This window comes from Neoarius graeffei, chromosome 16 (genome assembly GCF_027579695.1).
Source record: "Neoarius graeffei isolate fNeoGra1 chromosome 16, fNeoGra1.pri, whole genome shotgun sequence".
Lineage (NCBI taxonomy): Eukaryota > Metazoa > Chordata > Actinopteri > Siluriformes > Ariidae > Neoarius > Neoarius graeffei.
Window position 1 is genome coordinate 8558216 of NC_083584.1, and position 17768 is coordinate 8575983.

At 44.4% G+C, this 17768-nt stretch overlaps 1 protein-coding gene across 4 annotated transcripts in view; it reads left to right on the forward strand.

Moving 5' to 3' along the window:
- tanc2a (tetratricopeptide repeat, ankyrin repeat and coiled-coil containing 2a) overlaps nucleotides 1-13763 on the forward strand; it is a 307566-nt gene extending 293803 nt beyond the window's left edge. For all 4 annotated transcript variants that reach the window (XM_060942455.1, XM_060942457.1, XM_060942458.1 and 1 more), the window contains 4 exons: nucleotides 4684-4775; nucleotides 6885-7031; nucleotides 7859-7959; nucleotides 9366-13763. In XM_060942455.1, coding sequence (XP_060798438.1) covers nucleotides 4684-4775; nucleotides 6885-7031; nucleotides 7859-7959; nucleotides 9366-11154 — 2129 coding nt within the window. In that variant the 3' untranslated portion in view covers nucleotides 11155-13763. The remainder of the gene's footprint in view (nucleotides 1-4683; nucleotides 4776-6884; nucleotides 7032-7858; nucleotides 7960-9365) is intronic.
- The last annotated feature ends 4005 nt before the right edge of the window (nucleotides 13764-17768 follow it).

Here is a 17768-nt window from a genome sequence, read left to right on the forward strand (position 1 = left end):
GCGTATATTCAAGTTTAAAACAGTATTAATGGTTAACATTAGCTCTTCTGTGGGATTGGACCATATGGGCTAGCCTTAGTGCCCCATGCGAATCAATGAGCCTTCCACACCCATGACCCTGTTAGCCGGTTCACCGGTTGTCCTTTGGATCCTTGGACCACTTTTGGTAGGTACTAACCACTGCATACTGGGAACACCCCCCAAGATGGGCCATTTTGGAGATGCTCAGACCCAGCCATCTCACCATCACAATTTGGCCCTTGTAAAAGAAACTTGCTCAGATCCTTACGCTCGCCCATTTTTCCTGCTTCCAACACATCAACTTGAAGAACTGACTGTTCTCTCACTGCTGAATATATCCCACCCCTTGACAGGTGCCATTGTAATGAGCTCATCAGTGTTATTCACTTCTTCACGTCTCAGTGGGTTTCATGTAATAGCTGATCGGTGTAGCTGCTATATTGTAAGTGAGAACCTGTTTCTCTGTAATCAGATATCATTGTAGTACAAGTCAAATAAAACACTTTGGGACACAGTGCGATCAGGCAGAATGCTCCTAAAAGGGTTAGAACATCTCATCTCATCTCATTATCTGTAGCCGCTTTATCCTGTTCTACAGGGTCGCAGGCAAGCTGGAGCCTATCCCAGCTGACTACGGGCGAAAGGCGGGGTACACCCTGGACAAGTCGCCAGGTCATCACAGGGCTGACACATAGACACAGACAACCATTCACACTCACATTCACACCTACGGTCAATTTAGAGTCACCAGTTAACCTAACCTGCATGTCTTTGGACTGTGGGGGAAACCGGAGCACCCGGAGGAAACCCACACGGACACGGGGAGAACATGCAAACTCCACACAGAAAGGCCCTCGCCGGCCACGGGGCTCGAACCCGGACCGTCTTGCTGTGAGGCGACAGTGCTAACCACTACACCACCGTGCCGCCCATTATTATTATTATTATTATTATTATTATTATATTTTGGCACCAAACTTTGTACGCATGTTCAGCAACATGACTTGATTTTAATCAACAAGCTTTGAGGTCATTTGCAACTTGGAAGGGCTACTGAAAACAGGAAGTGAGGCAGTAACATTACACTACACAGAGACTATGAATAAAGTAACAGTAATTTGCACTAGCTGTTACAAACCAGGACATCTGGTCACCTTACCCTGCAGATCCAGAACAATAAGAGATAGAGGATGATGCTTAGTGAGGAAAAATTATGCCCTGCCTCCCTGAACAAAATAAAAAAAAAAAACTGATTGAAAAAATATTCCATTTTTCATGAATCATTCCAGATCAGTGATCCAGATCAGCACCAAAAGTCATAGCAATATAATCCAGCCCAGAGGTATTCTTCATGTGAAATTCGGTGGTGATTGATTGAAAACTGAGGGAGAAATGGCGTCCTAAAAAAACGTTTAGTGAATAATAATAATAATAAGAAGAAGAAGGTAGAAAGAACCTCAGTGAGAGTAACAATTTGTGCAAATTAATTACATTAATGCCATTTAGGGTGGCACGGTGGTGTAGTGGTTAGCACTGTCGCCTCACAGCAAGAAGGTCCGGGTTCGAGCCCCGTGGCCGGCGAGGGCCTTTCTGTGCGGAGTTTGCATGTTCTCCCCGTGTCCGCGTGGGTTTCCTCCGGGTGCTCCAGTTTCCCCCACAGTCCAAAGACATGCAGGTTAGGTTAACTGGTGACTCTAAATTGAGCGTAGGTGTGAATGTGAGTGTGAATGGTTGTCTGTGTCTATGTGCAGCCCTGTGATGACCTGGCGACTTGTCCAGGGTGTACCCCGCCTTTCGCCCGTAGTCAGCTGGGATAGGCTCCAGCTTGCCTGCGACCCTGTAGAACAGGATAAAGCGGCTACAGATAATGAGATGATATAATGCCATTTAACAGACACTCTTTTCCAGCAACTGGGGGTTAGATGCCTTGCTCAAGGGCACTTCAGCCATTCCTGCTGGTCCAGGGAATCAAACCAGCGATCTTTTGGTCCCAAAGCTGCTTCTCCAACCATTACACCACAACTTCCCCAGCTAACTCGGCAACTGTTTGACGTTTTGCCTTCAAATGGACTTCATCTCTTTTTGAACAAATTGCTGATGGTCCGATTGGCTTCTGGTCTTCTTCCATTGCGAACTTGTGGGGCCAGAAAGTGCTTGGTCCCTTAGTCGCTGCTTGCCACTATATTAACATTTATCATCAGAACTTAAAAGAAGCTGGACGTTAGTGCAGTGGTGTGTCTGTATGAACTTATTTCATGCAGTGTCTTTACTTAGAGAGATCTGGTGAAGTAAATGAATGTTTTGAAAACATTATATAAATGTTACAATACAAATGTTACCAAACCCCAGTGTTTAATTTCAGCGAAAGGCACCGACATGGCGGCGGTCAGTCCATCGGTGCGTACTGAGAGAGGCCACTAATGCTGCTGCTTTTAACCCTGCTATGCGTTTGCTGCTTTTCTTCTCTCATCTCATGCCTTTTCACACCTCTCACTTGGTTCTGTCTCACTTTTCTTTCTGAATCTTGCTTATCCCTCTCTCTGGGCCGACATGGACCTCTAACCCTGTGGTGATTCGTTCACCCCACTCACCTGTCTCCCTGTCGCTTGTATAACCTCCCCTTCACCTCCCTCCCTTCCTCCCTCTCTCTCTCTCTCCGTAAGCAGGATGTCAGACCCTCCCCAGCAGGGCCCGAGGTAAAGCCCTTCCTTACCTGTGTGCACCCTCATCTGCCATTTCCAACCATTATTCGTATCCGTGTGATCCACTCCACTTTAGTACTCTTCTTTGATGGTCTCCTTGTATGTGGTGTCTTCGTGAAAGCTCATGGTCCAAAGCACAAATCAGTCCATCGTTTAGGAAAGTGACCATGCTGTCTTATGTATGCTGTGATAATGCCTGCCAAGATAACAGACCAATCCCAAGCCCCAGTTACCATAGAAACGGAAGCTAGAGTCATCAAGTTAAGTGACTACCACAAGAGATCAATTTTTGTTTTTTGGATATCAGGAAACTGTTCAAGTAGGAAAGGTTGTGGATTGTGATTGGTCAGAAGGTGTTGATTAATTTTCTCCTCAGTCCTGTGTTAAGCAATTGAGACTAGCCAGCTACCATTTAACTAATATCTTCCCCAGTCATACGTTTTGACCATATCCCAGTCTGTTCACAGGAAATACTGGTGAACCTGTGAAGTTGCTAAACCGGGATAATGGCGGACAGCAAAGGTTACTAAGCAGAGATTTGATTCATAGGCAGCTAAGCTGGATCTTTGGATTGGTCAGCTCTAGCCTGAAGGCACATCTGCATGAGTGCATGTCTGGAAACGCATGAATGATGGTGATGGATTATTTCTCTACGCAAAACGAATGCTTCAGGAAATGTCTAGTGTTCACCAACTCCATGACTCATTTGTTGCATGGCTTGCAGTGCTTTCTGCTGTGTCTGCTTGATCTGTCTTGTCTCAGTTTATTTGTAAATCAAAGACCTTCTCAGTACCAATTTGGGGAATAATTTGCATAGCAACCAGCTAATTTAAGTGTTGAAGCAAATCTTCAGTGTTGTGGTACGTGCTACTGAGAATATGGCAATGCAGATGCCACCCATCTTCCTGCAACAAATGCAAGCTAGATTCTCAGAGGTTACCTGTGCTTGCATTACCTGCAGTGCCATGCAGGTGTGCTATTGCAGTAAGCAATATCACTAACCGAGTTCTGGTACATCGACAGTTCCCCAGTGTTGACGGATGAATGCCTCAACTTTGGGATCATCCATGAATGTGGATGACTATTTTAGGATCACATTGTGTGCCATACTTGTTAGCATAGATAGGAGTGGGGTTGGGAGGGTTGGAAAGCATGGAGGAAGTTCCTGATATGTATATTATTCTATATTCGGAGATTCAGCCCCCTCCATTCACTGTATTCCTGACCCCTTGACCCCTGGAAGCACAGCTCAGGGAATGTGTTGTGCATCCTGTATTTTGGTTGTGTGATCAGTCATTGTCTTTCTTTTGTTGCTGGACTACTGAAACGTTGTTTATACCGTCTGTATGGAGTTTCTGTTCTTCAGTGGTTTTCATTCTGGGTTTGAACTAACGTCAGGTGTGTTAGTGGAAGGGAAATCAACAAACATTATATTGCATTACATTTATGGCATTTTAGCAGACGCTCTTATCCAGAGCAACCTACAACATACCTGGAGCACTTGGGGGTTAGGTGCCTTGCTCAAGGGCATTTCAGCCATTCCTGCCGGTCCAGGGAATCAAACCAGCAACCTTTTTGGTCCCAAAACTGCTTCTCTAACCATTAGACCATGGCTTCCCCTTTAATTGCCTAAGAATTATTTATATTTTGGCTACTCTTTGGAGCTACAACAAATGCTGGACATTCCATGCCCCGAACCAACAACTTTAGTCGTCACTACATACCCATGACAAGTGACAAACTACAAGAGACACAAGCGACATGTCACTTGATAGAGTGCATGGCACTCTACAACCAAGACTAAGAACCACTGACAATATGGATTTGTTCTCTTATGTTCCAGAGACAGTGATCTAAAGATGTCGTGTCTTTCACTCTTGAATAACCTGCGTGTTCTCAAGTCAAGTTGCTTGATCATGTTAGCAGCTGTCTGACTTCCCACACTTCCTGTTTGCTACAGGTCCAGCAACGTGGGCCATGGCCACCTCCAAGCCAGACATCATGATTGTCCTCCTGAGCAAGCTGATTGAGGAAGGAGATGGATTCTACAAGGTCAGTCTCTCTCCAAACATTCAGTAATAATTGATGATGCTGTAGTTTGGATCATTAAGTATCTTACAGTTGTGTGGTTGAGGAGTTAAAGCTGCTATTAGGAAATGAATCGTAATTTGTAAATTAAGTGTAATTTGAAATGAAGAGTTTGTAGGTACACATACTTATGCGTAGTTCATTTGTTGGTACCTTCGCACTGTCGTTCTACCTACCTACCAACCTTTATTCCTTCCTTCCTTTGTGCTTCTTTCTACCTACCTTTCATCTTGCCTACTACCAACCTACTTCCCTTCTGTTCTTCCATCTTATACATCTTTCCTTTCCCCTTTCTTTCTAGCTACCCAGCCATCTTTCTTTTTAACTTCCTTCCCTTCTCTCTACCCACCTTTTCTGCCTTTCGATCTGTCAGCATACCTACCTACCTTTCTTTCTCTCCTAACTTCATATCTGCTTACCTTTCTATCCGCCCACCTTTCTTTATATCTTCCTTTTTTTCCTTTATTTATGTCTTCTCCATTTCTATTTCTCCTACCTATCATCTTTCCTTCCTACCCACATTTCTTTCTTCCTTTCTTTCTTACCTTCCTGTCTGCCCACATTCCCTTCTTCCTACCTCCACTCCTTTCGTCTTTCCCAGAACTACCCATCTTCCTTTCTACCTTCCAACCTACCTCAGTTGTTTTTCATTCTTACCTACATATACCCACCTTGCATCTGTCTTTCCCCTTTCCTATCTCTTTATCTTTCCTCCATTCCTACCTACCCACATACCTTTGTAACTTTCTCCCTTCCCTTCATTCTTGCAACCTCACTACTTCCTTACATCCTTCCTACATACACTTCATCTTTCCAGTCTCTTTCCATCAACCTTCCTTCCAACCATTCACCCTTTGTTCTTTTCTTTCTACCAAACTTGTACCTCCCTACCTACACTCCTTACATCTTTCCCTGACCGACCAACCTACCTCCCTTCTGTCATTCCTTCTTACCTAGATATCTTACTTAAATCTATTTTCTTCTGTTCTCATTCCTTCCCCTTGTTCTTCTACCCCCTTTTGCCTTTCTTACCTTATATACCTTGCTTGCTGCCTTCCTTTTTCCTTCCTTCCTACCTATATTTCTTTCTCTCAGATATTCCTTCCTTCCTTCCTTCCTTCCTTCCTTCCTTCCTTCCTTCCTTCCTTCCTTCCATCCATCCATCCATCCATCCAACCTGCTCATCTTTCAATCTACCACCTTCCTTCCTTCCTTCCTTCCTTCCTTCCTTCCTTCCTTCCAACCTGCTCATCTTTCAATCTACCACCTTCCTTCCTTCCTTCCTTCCTTCCTTCCTTCCTTCCTTCCTTCCTTCCTTCCTTCCTTCCTTCCAACCTGCTCATCTTTCAATCTACCACCTTCCTTCCTTCCTTCCTTCCTTCCAACCTGCTCATCTTTCAATCTACCACCTTCCTTCCTTCCTTCCTTCCTTCCTTCCTTCCTTCCTTCCTTCCTTCCTTCCAACCTGCTCATCTTTCAATCTACCACCTTCCTTCCTTCCTTCCTTCCTTCCTTCCTTCCTTCCAACCTGCTCATCTTTCAATCTACCACCTTCCTTCCTTCCTTCCTTCCTTCCTTCCTTCCAACCTGCTCATCTTTCAATCTACCACCTTCCTTCCTTCCTTCCTTCCTTCCTTCCTTCCTTCTTCCTTCCTTCCTTCCAACCTGCTCATCTTTCAATCTACCACCTTCTTTCCTACCTTTATTCCTTTGGTCTTTTCTTTTTACCCAATTCACTACTTCCATCTTTCCTTTACCTACCATCTTACCTCCCTACCATCTTACGCGGTTTTCTTTCTTCCTTCTTAACTGCCATCCTACCTACCTTCCACCCTTGTTACTTGTCTACTTATGTGAGTCTTGCCTTTCTTCTTCCCTCATTCCTTCCTACATGCCTTTCGTTTATTTCCATCCCTTCATCCTACCTTGCTTTTTACCTACGTAACTGCCTACCTTCTAATTTCCATCCCCCTTCCCACCTGGTGTTTTACCTCCCTACTTTCCTTCCTTCCTTTTGTTTCTTCCTTTGTTCCACTCTTTACATGCTAACATCAGTATATTGTGCTCTAACAGAAAGGAAAGGTGAAGGAAGCAGCCCAGCGCTATCAGTACGCTCTGAAGAAGTTCCCTCGCGAAGGTTTCACCGAGGACCTGAAGAGTTTCCGCGAGCTTAAAGTCTCCCTGCTGCTTAACCTGTCTCGTTGCCGCCGCAAAATGAACGTTAGTCGCCAGTGGTTTTGTCTTGTCTTGAGTGTCACCTTTATATGCAAAATGAAGCCATATGCAAGTTTAGTCATATGTCCAGTGCACACGCAAGTTTTGTTTCATGCATCAACATTTCAGTGTAAAGTACATTTTATGTGAGTTCTGTTAATGAATTTAATCGGTGTTTTCATATCACAGTGCCACCCATACTGCTATAGATTACTTGTGCTCATTTACATTCATTTATTTGGAATTTTAATCCAAAAGTGAGGTAGAATCCTACCCAGGCATCAAGATAAGGAAAGAGTTTACATTTTCTGCAGTCTGGGTGTTAGTGGGATGGTGGTGCCCAGTTTGAGCAGTCTTTCCAGATACAGGTATAATGTTGGCAACATCTGACAAACATCATCACTTTTCATCCCAACCACCCTTTTTTTGGTTTACGTTTAATTTTTTTTTCAGCCCTGTGTAAAAGAATGGAGTCTATCTTGAGATTATTTAGATAGATTTAGGCAGATTGTAACAACAGACTTAGTATTGTTTCAACAGTCGTGGCACATTTGTCAAAAAGCAACTGTTAAAAGCAGCGCCCCCTGGTGGAGATGATTAATATTGCTTCATAGAGTCTGTAAGTGTGTGTGTGTGTGTGTTCAGTCTCATACCAGTATATTTGCGGACACTTCCATATTTTTGTGTTGGTGCAGCTGTACACATATATGTTCAGAAAGAGTGTGTCCATACCAAACCATGTATGTATGTGTGTGTGTAAGTATGTGACTAGCCCTACATGCCTCCACGCGTATGGATCTGTGTATGACTGTCGGCCCTGTTGTTGCTTGCAGGACTTTGGCATGGCGGAGGAGTTTGCCTCCAGAGCTCTAGAGTTGAAACCCAAATCCTATGAGGCCTTTTACGCACGAGCCCGCGCCAAACGCAGCAGCAGGTAACCGTAGCAACAAACAGGAAGGGCGCTGGGACCAAAACCTCCTACTTTAATCTACTCTAGATTTAGTAATGAGGTGAAATCTCACCTAGTAGTGTTCCTCTCAGGATAAGGAGGCTCATTTTCATACATTTCAACATTATTTTTATTCTGCAGACTTCCCATCTGTCACATCACATCTTTATTTCTACATTTTCAGATTATTTTCATGAGTAACACACACAGAACATTACCTGCCACAGCAATGTTGTTGGACTATGAGCTACGGACAGTGTTCGGTTGAGAGGGTGCAGTGGTTTGTTCAGCATTTTAAAGGTGCAGTTTGTAAAATCAAGTGTTTTCTGTAATAATCCATCCATCCATTATCTATACCGCTTATCCGTCAGGGGCATGAGGGAAGCTGGAGTTGACTCTGGGCGAGAAGTGGGGTTCACCCTGGACAAGTCGCCAGTCTGTTGCAGAGATAACACTGAGACAAACAACCATTCACACCTATGGGCAATTCGGTGTAGACCTAATCCGCATGTCTTTGGATTGTGAGAGGAAACCCACGGGGCACAGGGAGAACATGCAAACTCAGTCAGACCTCAGTCAGCTGTGAGGTTCAAACCCAGAACCTTCTTGCTGTGAGACGACAGTGCTAACCACTGCACCACCATGCCGCCCAGCTGTAGTGATAAAATTAAAAACTGTGATTTGCAGTGTTGCCCTACAGTGGATTAGTTTCAAGATTTAATTTAGATTCCGATTTTGATTTCTGGCCCAGAAATTGCCACTTGCAGGTAGTGGCATGTAATAGGCCTCACCTGTTTTCCATAAAGTGTCCTGTAAAGTGCCCTGAACTCATAAATCAGATGTCTCTCAGTGATGACCCTGTAGCCCTCGGTCACTCTCGGGACCACAGTAGAACTTGGCCCAGACAATGTCTTCATCTAAGATATTGTTGAAAGGCATGGCTGAAGTCAGAAGTGCGAAATTGACAGCAATTGAAAAAAGTCAGCTTTTCGCTGTTCAGCATGTTTTGCTAGTTCACTGCGCTACTGTGCAGTTTTTTCAGTTTCAGGGACTGTAATGTATCTCGAACTCTGAAGACTGTTATTTAATTCAGTCAAGAACTTGTCACTCTGACTGCCTGTTCCAAAAGAAAAGACCTCAACATATGGCATCAAATCAAGATGTTTCATGAGGACATTAAAATGCGATTCAGGAGGCCTACATAGATTCAAACAGAAGGACTGGCGTAGGTTGAGGGAAACAGGAAAGCAATAAGGTTTTAGTGCACTTTCCAGGCAACAGAGAGCTCTAAACTTGACACACTTCCCCTTTTAAACACGTTTCCTATACGTATGTCTATTAGTTGGTGTATTCTCCACATCACACCATAACACACCTCTCTTTCTGTGTAGGCAATTCCACGCAGCCCTGGAGGACCTGAGTGAAGCCATACGCCTGTGTCCCAATAACCGTGAGATCCAGCGTCTGCTGCAGCGTGTGGAGGAGGAGTGTCGCCAAGTCGCTCAGCAACAGCAGCTGGATCTGCCTCCTTCCCCTCCCCATGAGCAAGCCCCAGCAATGGTGCCACATCCTCCTCCGCTGGAGCCTCGCCTGTCTGACATGGAGCCAGTGCAGGACCTGTTTGAAGAGGACGAAGATTACCTGGAGCGGGACTTGGATGGTCTTCCACTAGCTGTGACTGCTGAGCCGCGTTCCAGTCCTTCAGGTCTGCCTGTCATTCAGAACATGCCACCTTCCCCAAGCCACTTGCCCTATCTTTCTGGAAGTGCTTCCATGGGCCAGGCCTATGATCTACGGCCCAGTCCTCCTTCTATGTCCTCTCCGACACGTCAGGGTTACCAGTCCACCTCTCCATCGCTCTCTCCAACTCACCAGACCTCCCACTATCGTCCAAGTCCCCCTCACACCTCCCCAGCCCATCAAGCTTCCTCTTCTTCCTCCTCCTCATCCTACCACTTCAGTCCCCCTGCCTCACCCTTACGCCGTGGAGCTTACACCTCAGAGAATGCAGCCATCTACAGACCACAGTCTGCCTCTGTCAGCTCAAACCGCTATCAACAAGAGGCGCTTTCTGGCAGGCCCAAATCACCACTGGCTAAAATGGGCAGCCAGCGCTCACTGCAGCAGCAAACCCAGTGGCTGCAGCCAGCCAAGGCCCAGATCGTCCGCACAAATCAGACCAGTGGTTCAGTCCACTCCAGTGCTTACTCTCATGTGGCCCAATCCATGAGGGGTCACGTTCCTGGGGATGTCGACGAGATTGGGGAAGTAGCCTATTCGAGCCCACTGCAGATTCAGAGCAGTGTGTACATAGAAGAGGAGCTCCCTCAGAGGCCCTCACATGCATACAGGCCAAGTATCACAGGCCCCCGTTATGGTCAAATGGCACCACAGATAAGCCGCAGCCAGTCAGCTGCTTATTATCCTATCCAGCCACATGAAATTGAGCGTCAACCTCAGTTATCATCACCCGAGCATCCTCATGGTCTCCGGCGCCCACTAAGTGCCACTGGCCCTACACCACGGCCTCTTATCCACTCTCAGAGCACTGGTCTGCGCTTCTCACCCTCTAGCAGCAGTCTGGCAGCTGGATCCACCTCTAATTTAGGTCCAGGCTTCAGGCCCTCGGCTTCAGCACAACAAATGGAGATCCCACTGAAGCTGGCATACGAGGGTGGGTACAGCGATGACCTGTCACCAGTTTCTCCACCACAAGGGACTGACATGCGGCTTTTAGGGGGGACTTACCCAGGTGAGGCTATGCGGGCACGCAGCACACCCTTCATGGGTATCATAGACAAGACAGCACGGACTCAGCAGTTTCTTCAGCAACCTTCGTCCTCTTCCCCTTCATCACGCACCTGGGCCGTGTCGTCTTTAGACACTGTGGTCTCCAGTCCTGCCACATCACCTGGCAACATGACCTATGGGCACCTTGCTTACTACAATCGCACCAACAATGCCCACAATGGACACCTAGTGGAGGATGACTACTATCGGCCAGATAACTCAGGCCGGGTGAGTCAGGCACCTACATACCCAGATGTTAAGGTGGCACGAACACTACCGGTCTCGCAGGCCTATCAGGACACCGACTACAGACAGGTTGGACATGGCGAGCGTCAAGGTCCTTCCTCTCCTATCAAACCAAAGAGGCCGTTTGTTGAGTCCAATGTTTGAGGCATACCTTTTAGATATGTACTAGGACTCACATGGTTTCCCCCTTCACTTTGATGTAATCCGATCTAAAAAACTGAATATATGGACCTGAAAGGAGATGTTGTAGAAAGCATCTGCTTTGGGATCAGGACATGCAGGATGCTTCAGGAGCCTCGATTGGAGTGGACCGCTATAACTGCTGTATGCTTGCTAGAGATGCGGCAATACGGAATATTGGTATCAGTCATACAGATAGTCTGACCACATGTGGCTTTCAGAAAAGGGACATCATCAGTAGTCTCCTGAAATAACATAATAAAGTAAGCTTGGTTATTTAGATGGGTAAGAGTACGACAGAGCAGAATGCATCCAATATGCAAGACTTGTGCAAACTCATCTGGTGATTTAACCCTAAAATTGCATTGGTATAAATTGCCATTTGTAAGAATTGGTGGACTAGAGCTTCTCAAAAGCTAGTATGTACTCCTGACACACCAAGCTGTCTGTTGTCCTTAGTTTTTATTGTGTTTGCCACGTAGTTAACACTAATCGACTGGTTCAAGGCCTCTGCATACTTCATGGGGAGACGGTATTTGGCTGGCTTCTACAAAAAATACAATGTACTGCATGGACAAACATGCTGTGATCCCTGCAAACGAGGTGTGGCCAAACTATTTCATCCCAAAGTGGATGACTTTGAAGGGTGGCGATCTTTTTTTTTCTTTCCCCCGTAGTCATGGGAATCACCCAAAATTTTAATAGTGTTACCTACGTTTGGGGGGGCAAAGCACTTTTTGAGCTTGTAAGCAGGCTTTACCCAAACCTCACAGACCAAATTACGTACGTTGTGATCTGAAGCGTTGAATAGTCGTCAGAGAGCCAGAGAAAGCAGTTTCGTTTCAGCTGAGCAAATCGTTAAAGGGAAAGAAACACCAAATCGAGCAAAGGAAGTCACCAAAGAAACAAAGCAAGATTGTTTAATCTGGTAAACAGTGACGTGAAAATGATAGCTTAGGCTAGTTTGTTTGATTACAATTCATACTTCTGGATTAAATATGATAGTGTGCCATGACAGCAGAGGTACTTATATACCAGTAAGACACAGGTGGAATATCACGTGTCACCCTTTTCACAATTCTGGCTTGATTTACGGTAAATCTTGAATTTGAATACAGATTATCGCCCCCTGCTGGTATGAAAAGATATTTTAGCTGTTTAATTGGCTGTTTAAGTGCGTTTGCTAGTTTTTTGACATTGGCTTGGTATGTCAGGGTCTTTGCAAGGCCTTAGTTGTGCCTCCTGCCCACATGATGCATTACGACATGTTTACACTGTGTTGAGTGCAGAATTTATCCGAAATCTTGCACCCTGAGAGATCAGTCCAAATTCTGTTCCCCTCCTACCTCGAGGGGAAACGTTTGAACGGGCCGTGATGTTGCCAGGCTCCATCCTTGATCTGAAGCTTTCCTGAAGCCTCTTCTGTACTGTATATACGGCTGTAAAAGGTGATCCCAAATCAATGTGTACTTAGCTAAAGTAACAATAGAATATAAGGAATATTTATCAATTTAAGTTATGTTTGTACAAAAGTATATACATACTTTATTTTGCTCTTGGTGATGTGCTCCTTCTTGCTTCTGGTAGGTCAGTAATGTGAACTTTTTTTTTTTTTTAACATATTTTAAGGGCAATTTTGGTTTCATGGAAATGTTTCCATGATCATTTAAAACGCTGTGCTGTGGTTTACGGATGTCAGGAGTATAATCTCAAACGGCTCAATCATCTCACGTCATGTATGAAGGTAACAGAATGTCATGAGCATGTGAAAGATGTTTATTTGGGAGAGGATGAGGTCATTATGGATTGTGTGCATTATAGAAGGAGAGGCTTCTTTTCATTTCTTTTTTTTTTTGACACTTTTCCACTTAAAATGTCATTAATTCTGTCACATTGTATTTATTCCCGTATTTTCAAAAATTTTTTTTTTTTTTAGGATTTTCTTAACCATTTGTCATGGCTTCCTTTAAACACCTGATTACGCTGTGCGTTCGATCATCTTTCTGTTTTCCCTTCTTTCTTTCTTTTCAGCACTCTATCATTTGGCACTTTTTTCCCTTTGTTACACCGCAGGACTGGGAACTTCATGTCCTCTGTTTTCAACTGCTGTCAAAAAAGGGTGGGTTTTTTCCTAATGTGTTGAAAAACCAATTCTCTCTGGTTAATTATGTAAATGACTGTACAGACTGTGCTTAATTAGAACGCATGCTTTTTGCCGATGCCCACGTTAACATGGGTGTGTGTGTGTGAGTTTTCAGTTATCATTAAAGCAGGGAAAGGACGATGCTTTAATCATTTCCCTCATTCCCACGTTTTCCGGCACAGGTTTTTTTCTTTTTTTTTAATTTCAGGTTCATAATGTTTTGGTTGTATTTTGTTTGAAATGTCAGTTTGCTATGAGCAGAATTCTCTGTACATGGTTTTAAGTGGGAGTAAAAGAAGAGTAAAAGCCAGAAACATGAATGCATTTTTAATCCTGTTCCACGATTGTAAACTGTACAATCAGCTGTATGTAAAGGAGAAAATAATGTATTAATTTAAGGATTCAAAGAAACTCCCTCGGGGTCAAATGATTAGTGGCTGCACGAGTCTTGTTTTTGTTTTTTTTTCCCAGGTTACACATTTAATCTTGGTACATTTTTAAAAAAAAAATTTCCATGAAGTCGTCACAAGACAATTCAAGCTTTAAATGATTTCCAGGCACGTTAAAGGAATACTCTGGCAGTTTGGGGGGGGGGTCTCTCAATCTCTATCCCCAGAATCTGGTGTGTGTGTGTGTGTGTGTGATTACCACTGATGGGAATTTCAACATATTTCCCTGAACTGAGGAAAACCAGGAAACCTGTTCACCTCCAGCTCACTTATAATGCAAGTCTAACACCACAAACACACTGTAACCATAACAACGCCCTCACCATTCCTAGCTAGTGCTAACTAGCCTCGCTCACACGCTAGATTAGATTGATTATTCTCAGTGATGCAGATGAAAGATTGGTGTACTGTAGCTCTGATGATAAGGAGGTTGTTTGATTTTCCTGGAGCTTCAGAGGCAGAAGATCGAAAGAATTTAAGCTGCTGGCAGGGCCGCGTTAACCCTTGCCGAGGCCCTGGGCAGACACCCCCCCGAGGCCCCGCCCCCGAGGCCCCACCTCCACCTGTTGTCAACTGCGCTCAGCAAATTCACCCCCTCAGGCGTGCCTGTCTAACTAGGCACAGAAACTTAAATAATGACAGTGGCACAATTAGAAACACTATTGAACGATAAAACTTTATATCCATCAACACCTATTTAATCAAGAAAAAGCAATGGTGAAATAGGCAACTGCATGGTGAAAAAATCCATCAGACATCACGGTTAACAAGTCTGGTTAACTAAAGTTTAGCCTCAAGAAGCCTTTGAATGAGTGAGTCAATGAACAACATGTCAAGAACATAACCGAGGCCGACAACAGTTTCTTTAGTATTCAGAACAAGAACATTCATTTGGTATATAACCGTTCGTTTTCATTTTGGAATCCAGGCGACTTTTAACTTGTGAAAACAAAGAGCAATAACAAAGAGAGAAAAATATCTTGCTTCTCAGAAATAAATCTCAAAATGTTAGGCTGTGTGAAACATTTCATCCTTTCACACACGTAATGTCCCAAACAGCAGTGGCACACAGCTTTGCGCATTCAGTTTGACAGCCATGGGTCAACTTACAAGGGCACTTTCCTACTTTTCTGGAAAGCGAAGTCATTTAATTAAATCGTTGAACTCAAGCTGGCGTAGCGTGGGAAGACATGGTGGACAGTGATCATATTGACAATGACGGGTGATTTATGCGACGGGACAAGGTGGGCTTCATTACAATGCATCAAAAATGTTATCAATATGATCAAAACTTCTGAAAATATCGTTTCATATTTTCCGATCTCGCTACCTCCGAGGCCCCCTAGTGGCCGAGGCCCTGGGCAGCTGCCCATGAAGCCCATTAGGATAACGCGTCCTTGGCTGCTGGTGTGACTTTACTGTCTGCAGCGACAGTTAAAGTGGAAATGTAACATTGCATACACATATATATTACACAGACACGAGTGTTTTACTGGGAAATACTCCACTGGTATTTTTCATCCGAGCTCCATCTGGGACATGGAGAACCAAAACCGGGACATAAATCTCTATCTGTGACTCGTGAGGAAATCGATGAGTGAGTTGTTTTGATAAATTTGGGTATTTTTTGTTTGTGAATGTGTCGATATAATAAAAAGAAAATCACACGTTGGCTTGAAGATATGAAGTTTATCTTCTCGTGTTGAAAAACTCACATTTTTCAGACGAAATCCATCGCGGATCTGAGTGACATATTTAAATAATATTGGCTGGCATTTTTTCATGGTCTATCAGATATATTCCATTCAGCAACATGATACTGAACAAGTCGAAGATGAGTAGCTGAATGGAATATATCTTATAACCACGAAAAAAAGCCATTATTATTATTCTACATACACATTCCTTTCAGGTGTTCAACACATCTTTCTCTATCAAAATTCTCTCAAAATCTTCCATATTTTCTAACAAAGCAAACCTGGCGGCCATGTTTGTTTACAAATTGTCCCAGTCGCTCGCTAGTACAGAAGTTTTACGTCTCCGACATGTAACGTCATGTTGTCTTGACAACCATGCAATATCATAAACCATATTCAACACTCATTCTCCATTGGGTAGAGTGACGTAATACACGTAGGATAAGCAATATGCTAACAATAGTGCATGCTATCGAGGCCGTATGGTGAAATACCGTGACCGAGGTCTTGAAAGTACTGAGCGAGGCCCTCTGGGCCGAAGTCAGTATTCAAGGCCGAGGTCATGGTATTTCACCATACGGACCGACCTTAAGCTGAAAAATAAATATATTATTTACTTCTTTACCAAATTCTAACAGAAAACGAGAGCGCCCGAAAGGGAAAACCGAGCCGAGCTGCCATTTTGAATCCTCATTCATGGCTGTAATGCAAATGGCTTCCTCCTCGGTGTACAAGTGCACTTCCATGGCAGGAAAAAACTACATTTTGCCGCCTATGTAGTCCCCTATTTATACAAATAGGAGTCATTCAGGATTCAGCCATGTTTTTGCTCGGCGTTAGCAAGTTATGCCGCTTTTCCACTACAAACGCGGCTGTGCCGTGCCGAGTCGAGCTGAGTCGAGCTGAGCGGGGCTGTTGGAGTTGCATTTCGACTACAACCGCGCTGAACCGTGCTGGCTGGAAGTGGGTGGACACATTGGGTGGAGTTAGCGAAAGTGGGTGGACGTCAGGTGATGTCGTTAAGCAGCGCAAACAATGACATCAGTGACAGTGGCGGAACAAGTCAGAGCCGGGCCGGGGGCGGGGCAAATGACCGGGCCCTTTATTAAAGCTTATCATAACATCATTTTAGGCTACAAAATGTCCACAACTGCGGTGTTTACCAATTTCAACACTACCGGGTGCAACTATGTTATTTAGTACATCAAGTCCTTCAAACGAACATGTAACTCAGAAACAAAAAACATTAGGATACTGTACATGGCTCATAATAAAACATCAATAGCCTATACTGCGCACATTATTTGAAGGGCATACGAATGAGCGCTCAGAGTGGTGACAGGAAGAGTCAGAAATAAAAGGAGGGCGGTGCAAACCTCACTGAATGCACTGTGTTTACCAATTTCAACACTACGGGGTGCAACTATGTTATTTTGTACATTAAGTCCTTCAAACGAACATGTAACTCAGAAACAAAAAAACATTAGGTGACATACTGTACATGGCTCATAATAAAACATCAATAGCCTACTGCGCGCATTATTTGAAGGGCATACGGCGAGCCTTGCGCTCCGCGAACTCGTCCACGATGCTCTGTATGTCACTGATTCAGTGATCTTTTAAGCGGTAGTCTCACGACCCGAATAGTAAACAATAAACATGGAGGACATGGAGTCGTTAGTGTTGCTGGTCTTGGTTCTGTGGCTTGTTGTCACCGACAACGCCAACAGATACTGGCAAGAGCGTATAGATGAGGCGAGGCGCATAAGGCTTCAGAAATTCTCGTAATTCGTAATTATTCTTCTTCTGGGTTTACGGTGTTTACAGATCCCAGCGTGCTCGCGGGGCGTGTGTGGGCATGTGAGGACACTCCTCCTCACCAATCAGTGCACAGGGGAGTGTCTGCTCACGCCCCCAGCCTCAGTCGGCACGGTTTGGCTCGCTTCAGCCCCACTCCAAAACGGTGCGAGTTTTAGGGGCTAAGCAGGGCTGAAACGAGCTGAGTCGTGCTGGTTTTTGGTAGTCGAAACGCGAGCCGTGTCGGGCTGAAGCGAGCTGAAGCGAGCTGAAGTGAGCTGAAAAAGGGTAGTGGAAAAGGGCCATTAGAGGTTTTTAGCTTTCTCCTGAAATGTTTTCTTTTATTTCTTCTTGCTCAGGGTAGTAAAACTCGCTTTCGCTGTGAACACTGTCATTATCGCTATCCATGCTGTAAAATTAATGCTATTCTCCTGAGAAATGCTGGCAAAAATTTCTAAGATTTTTGATAATCTTATAAATAAATCTTATTAA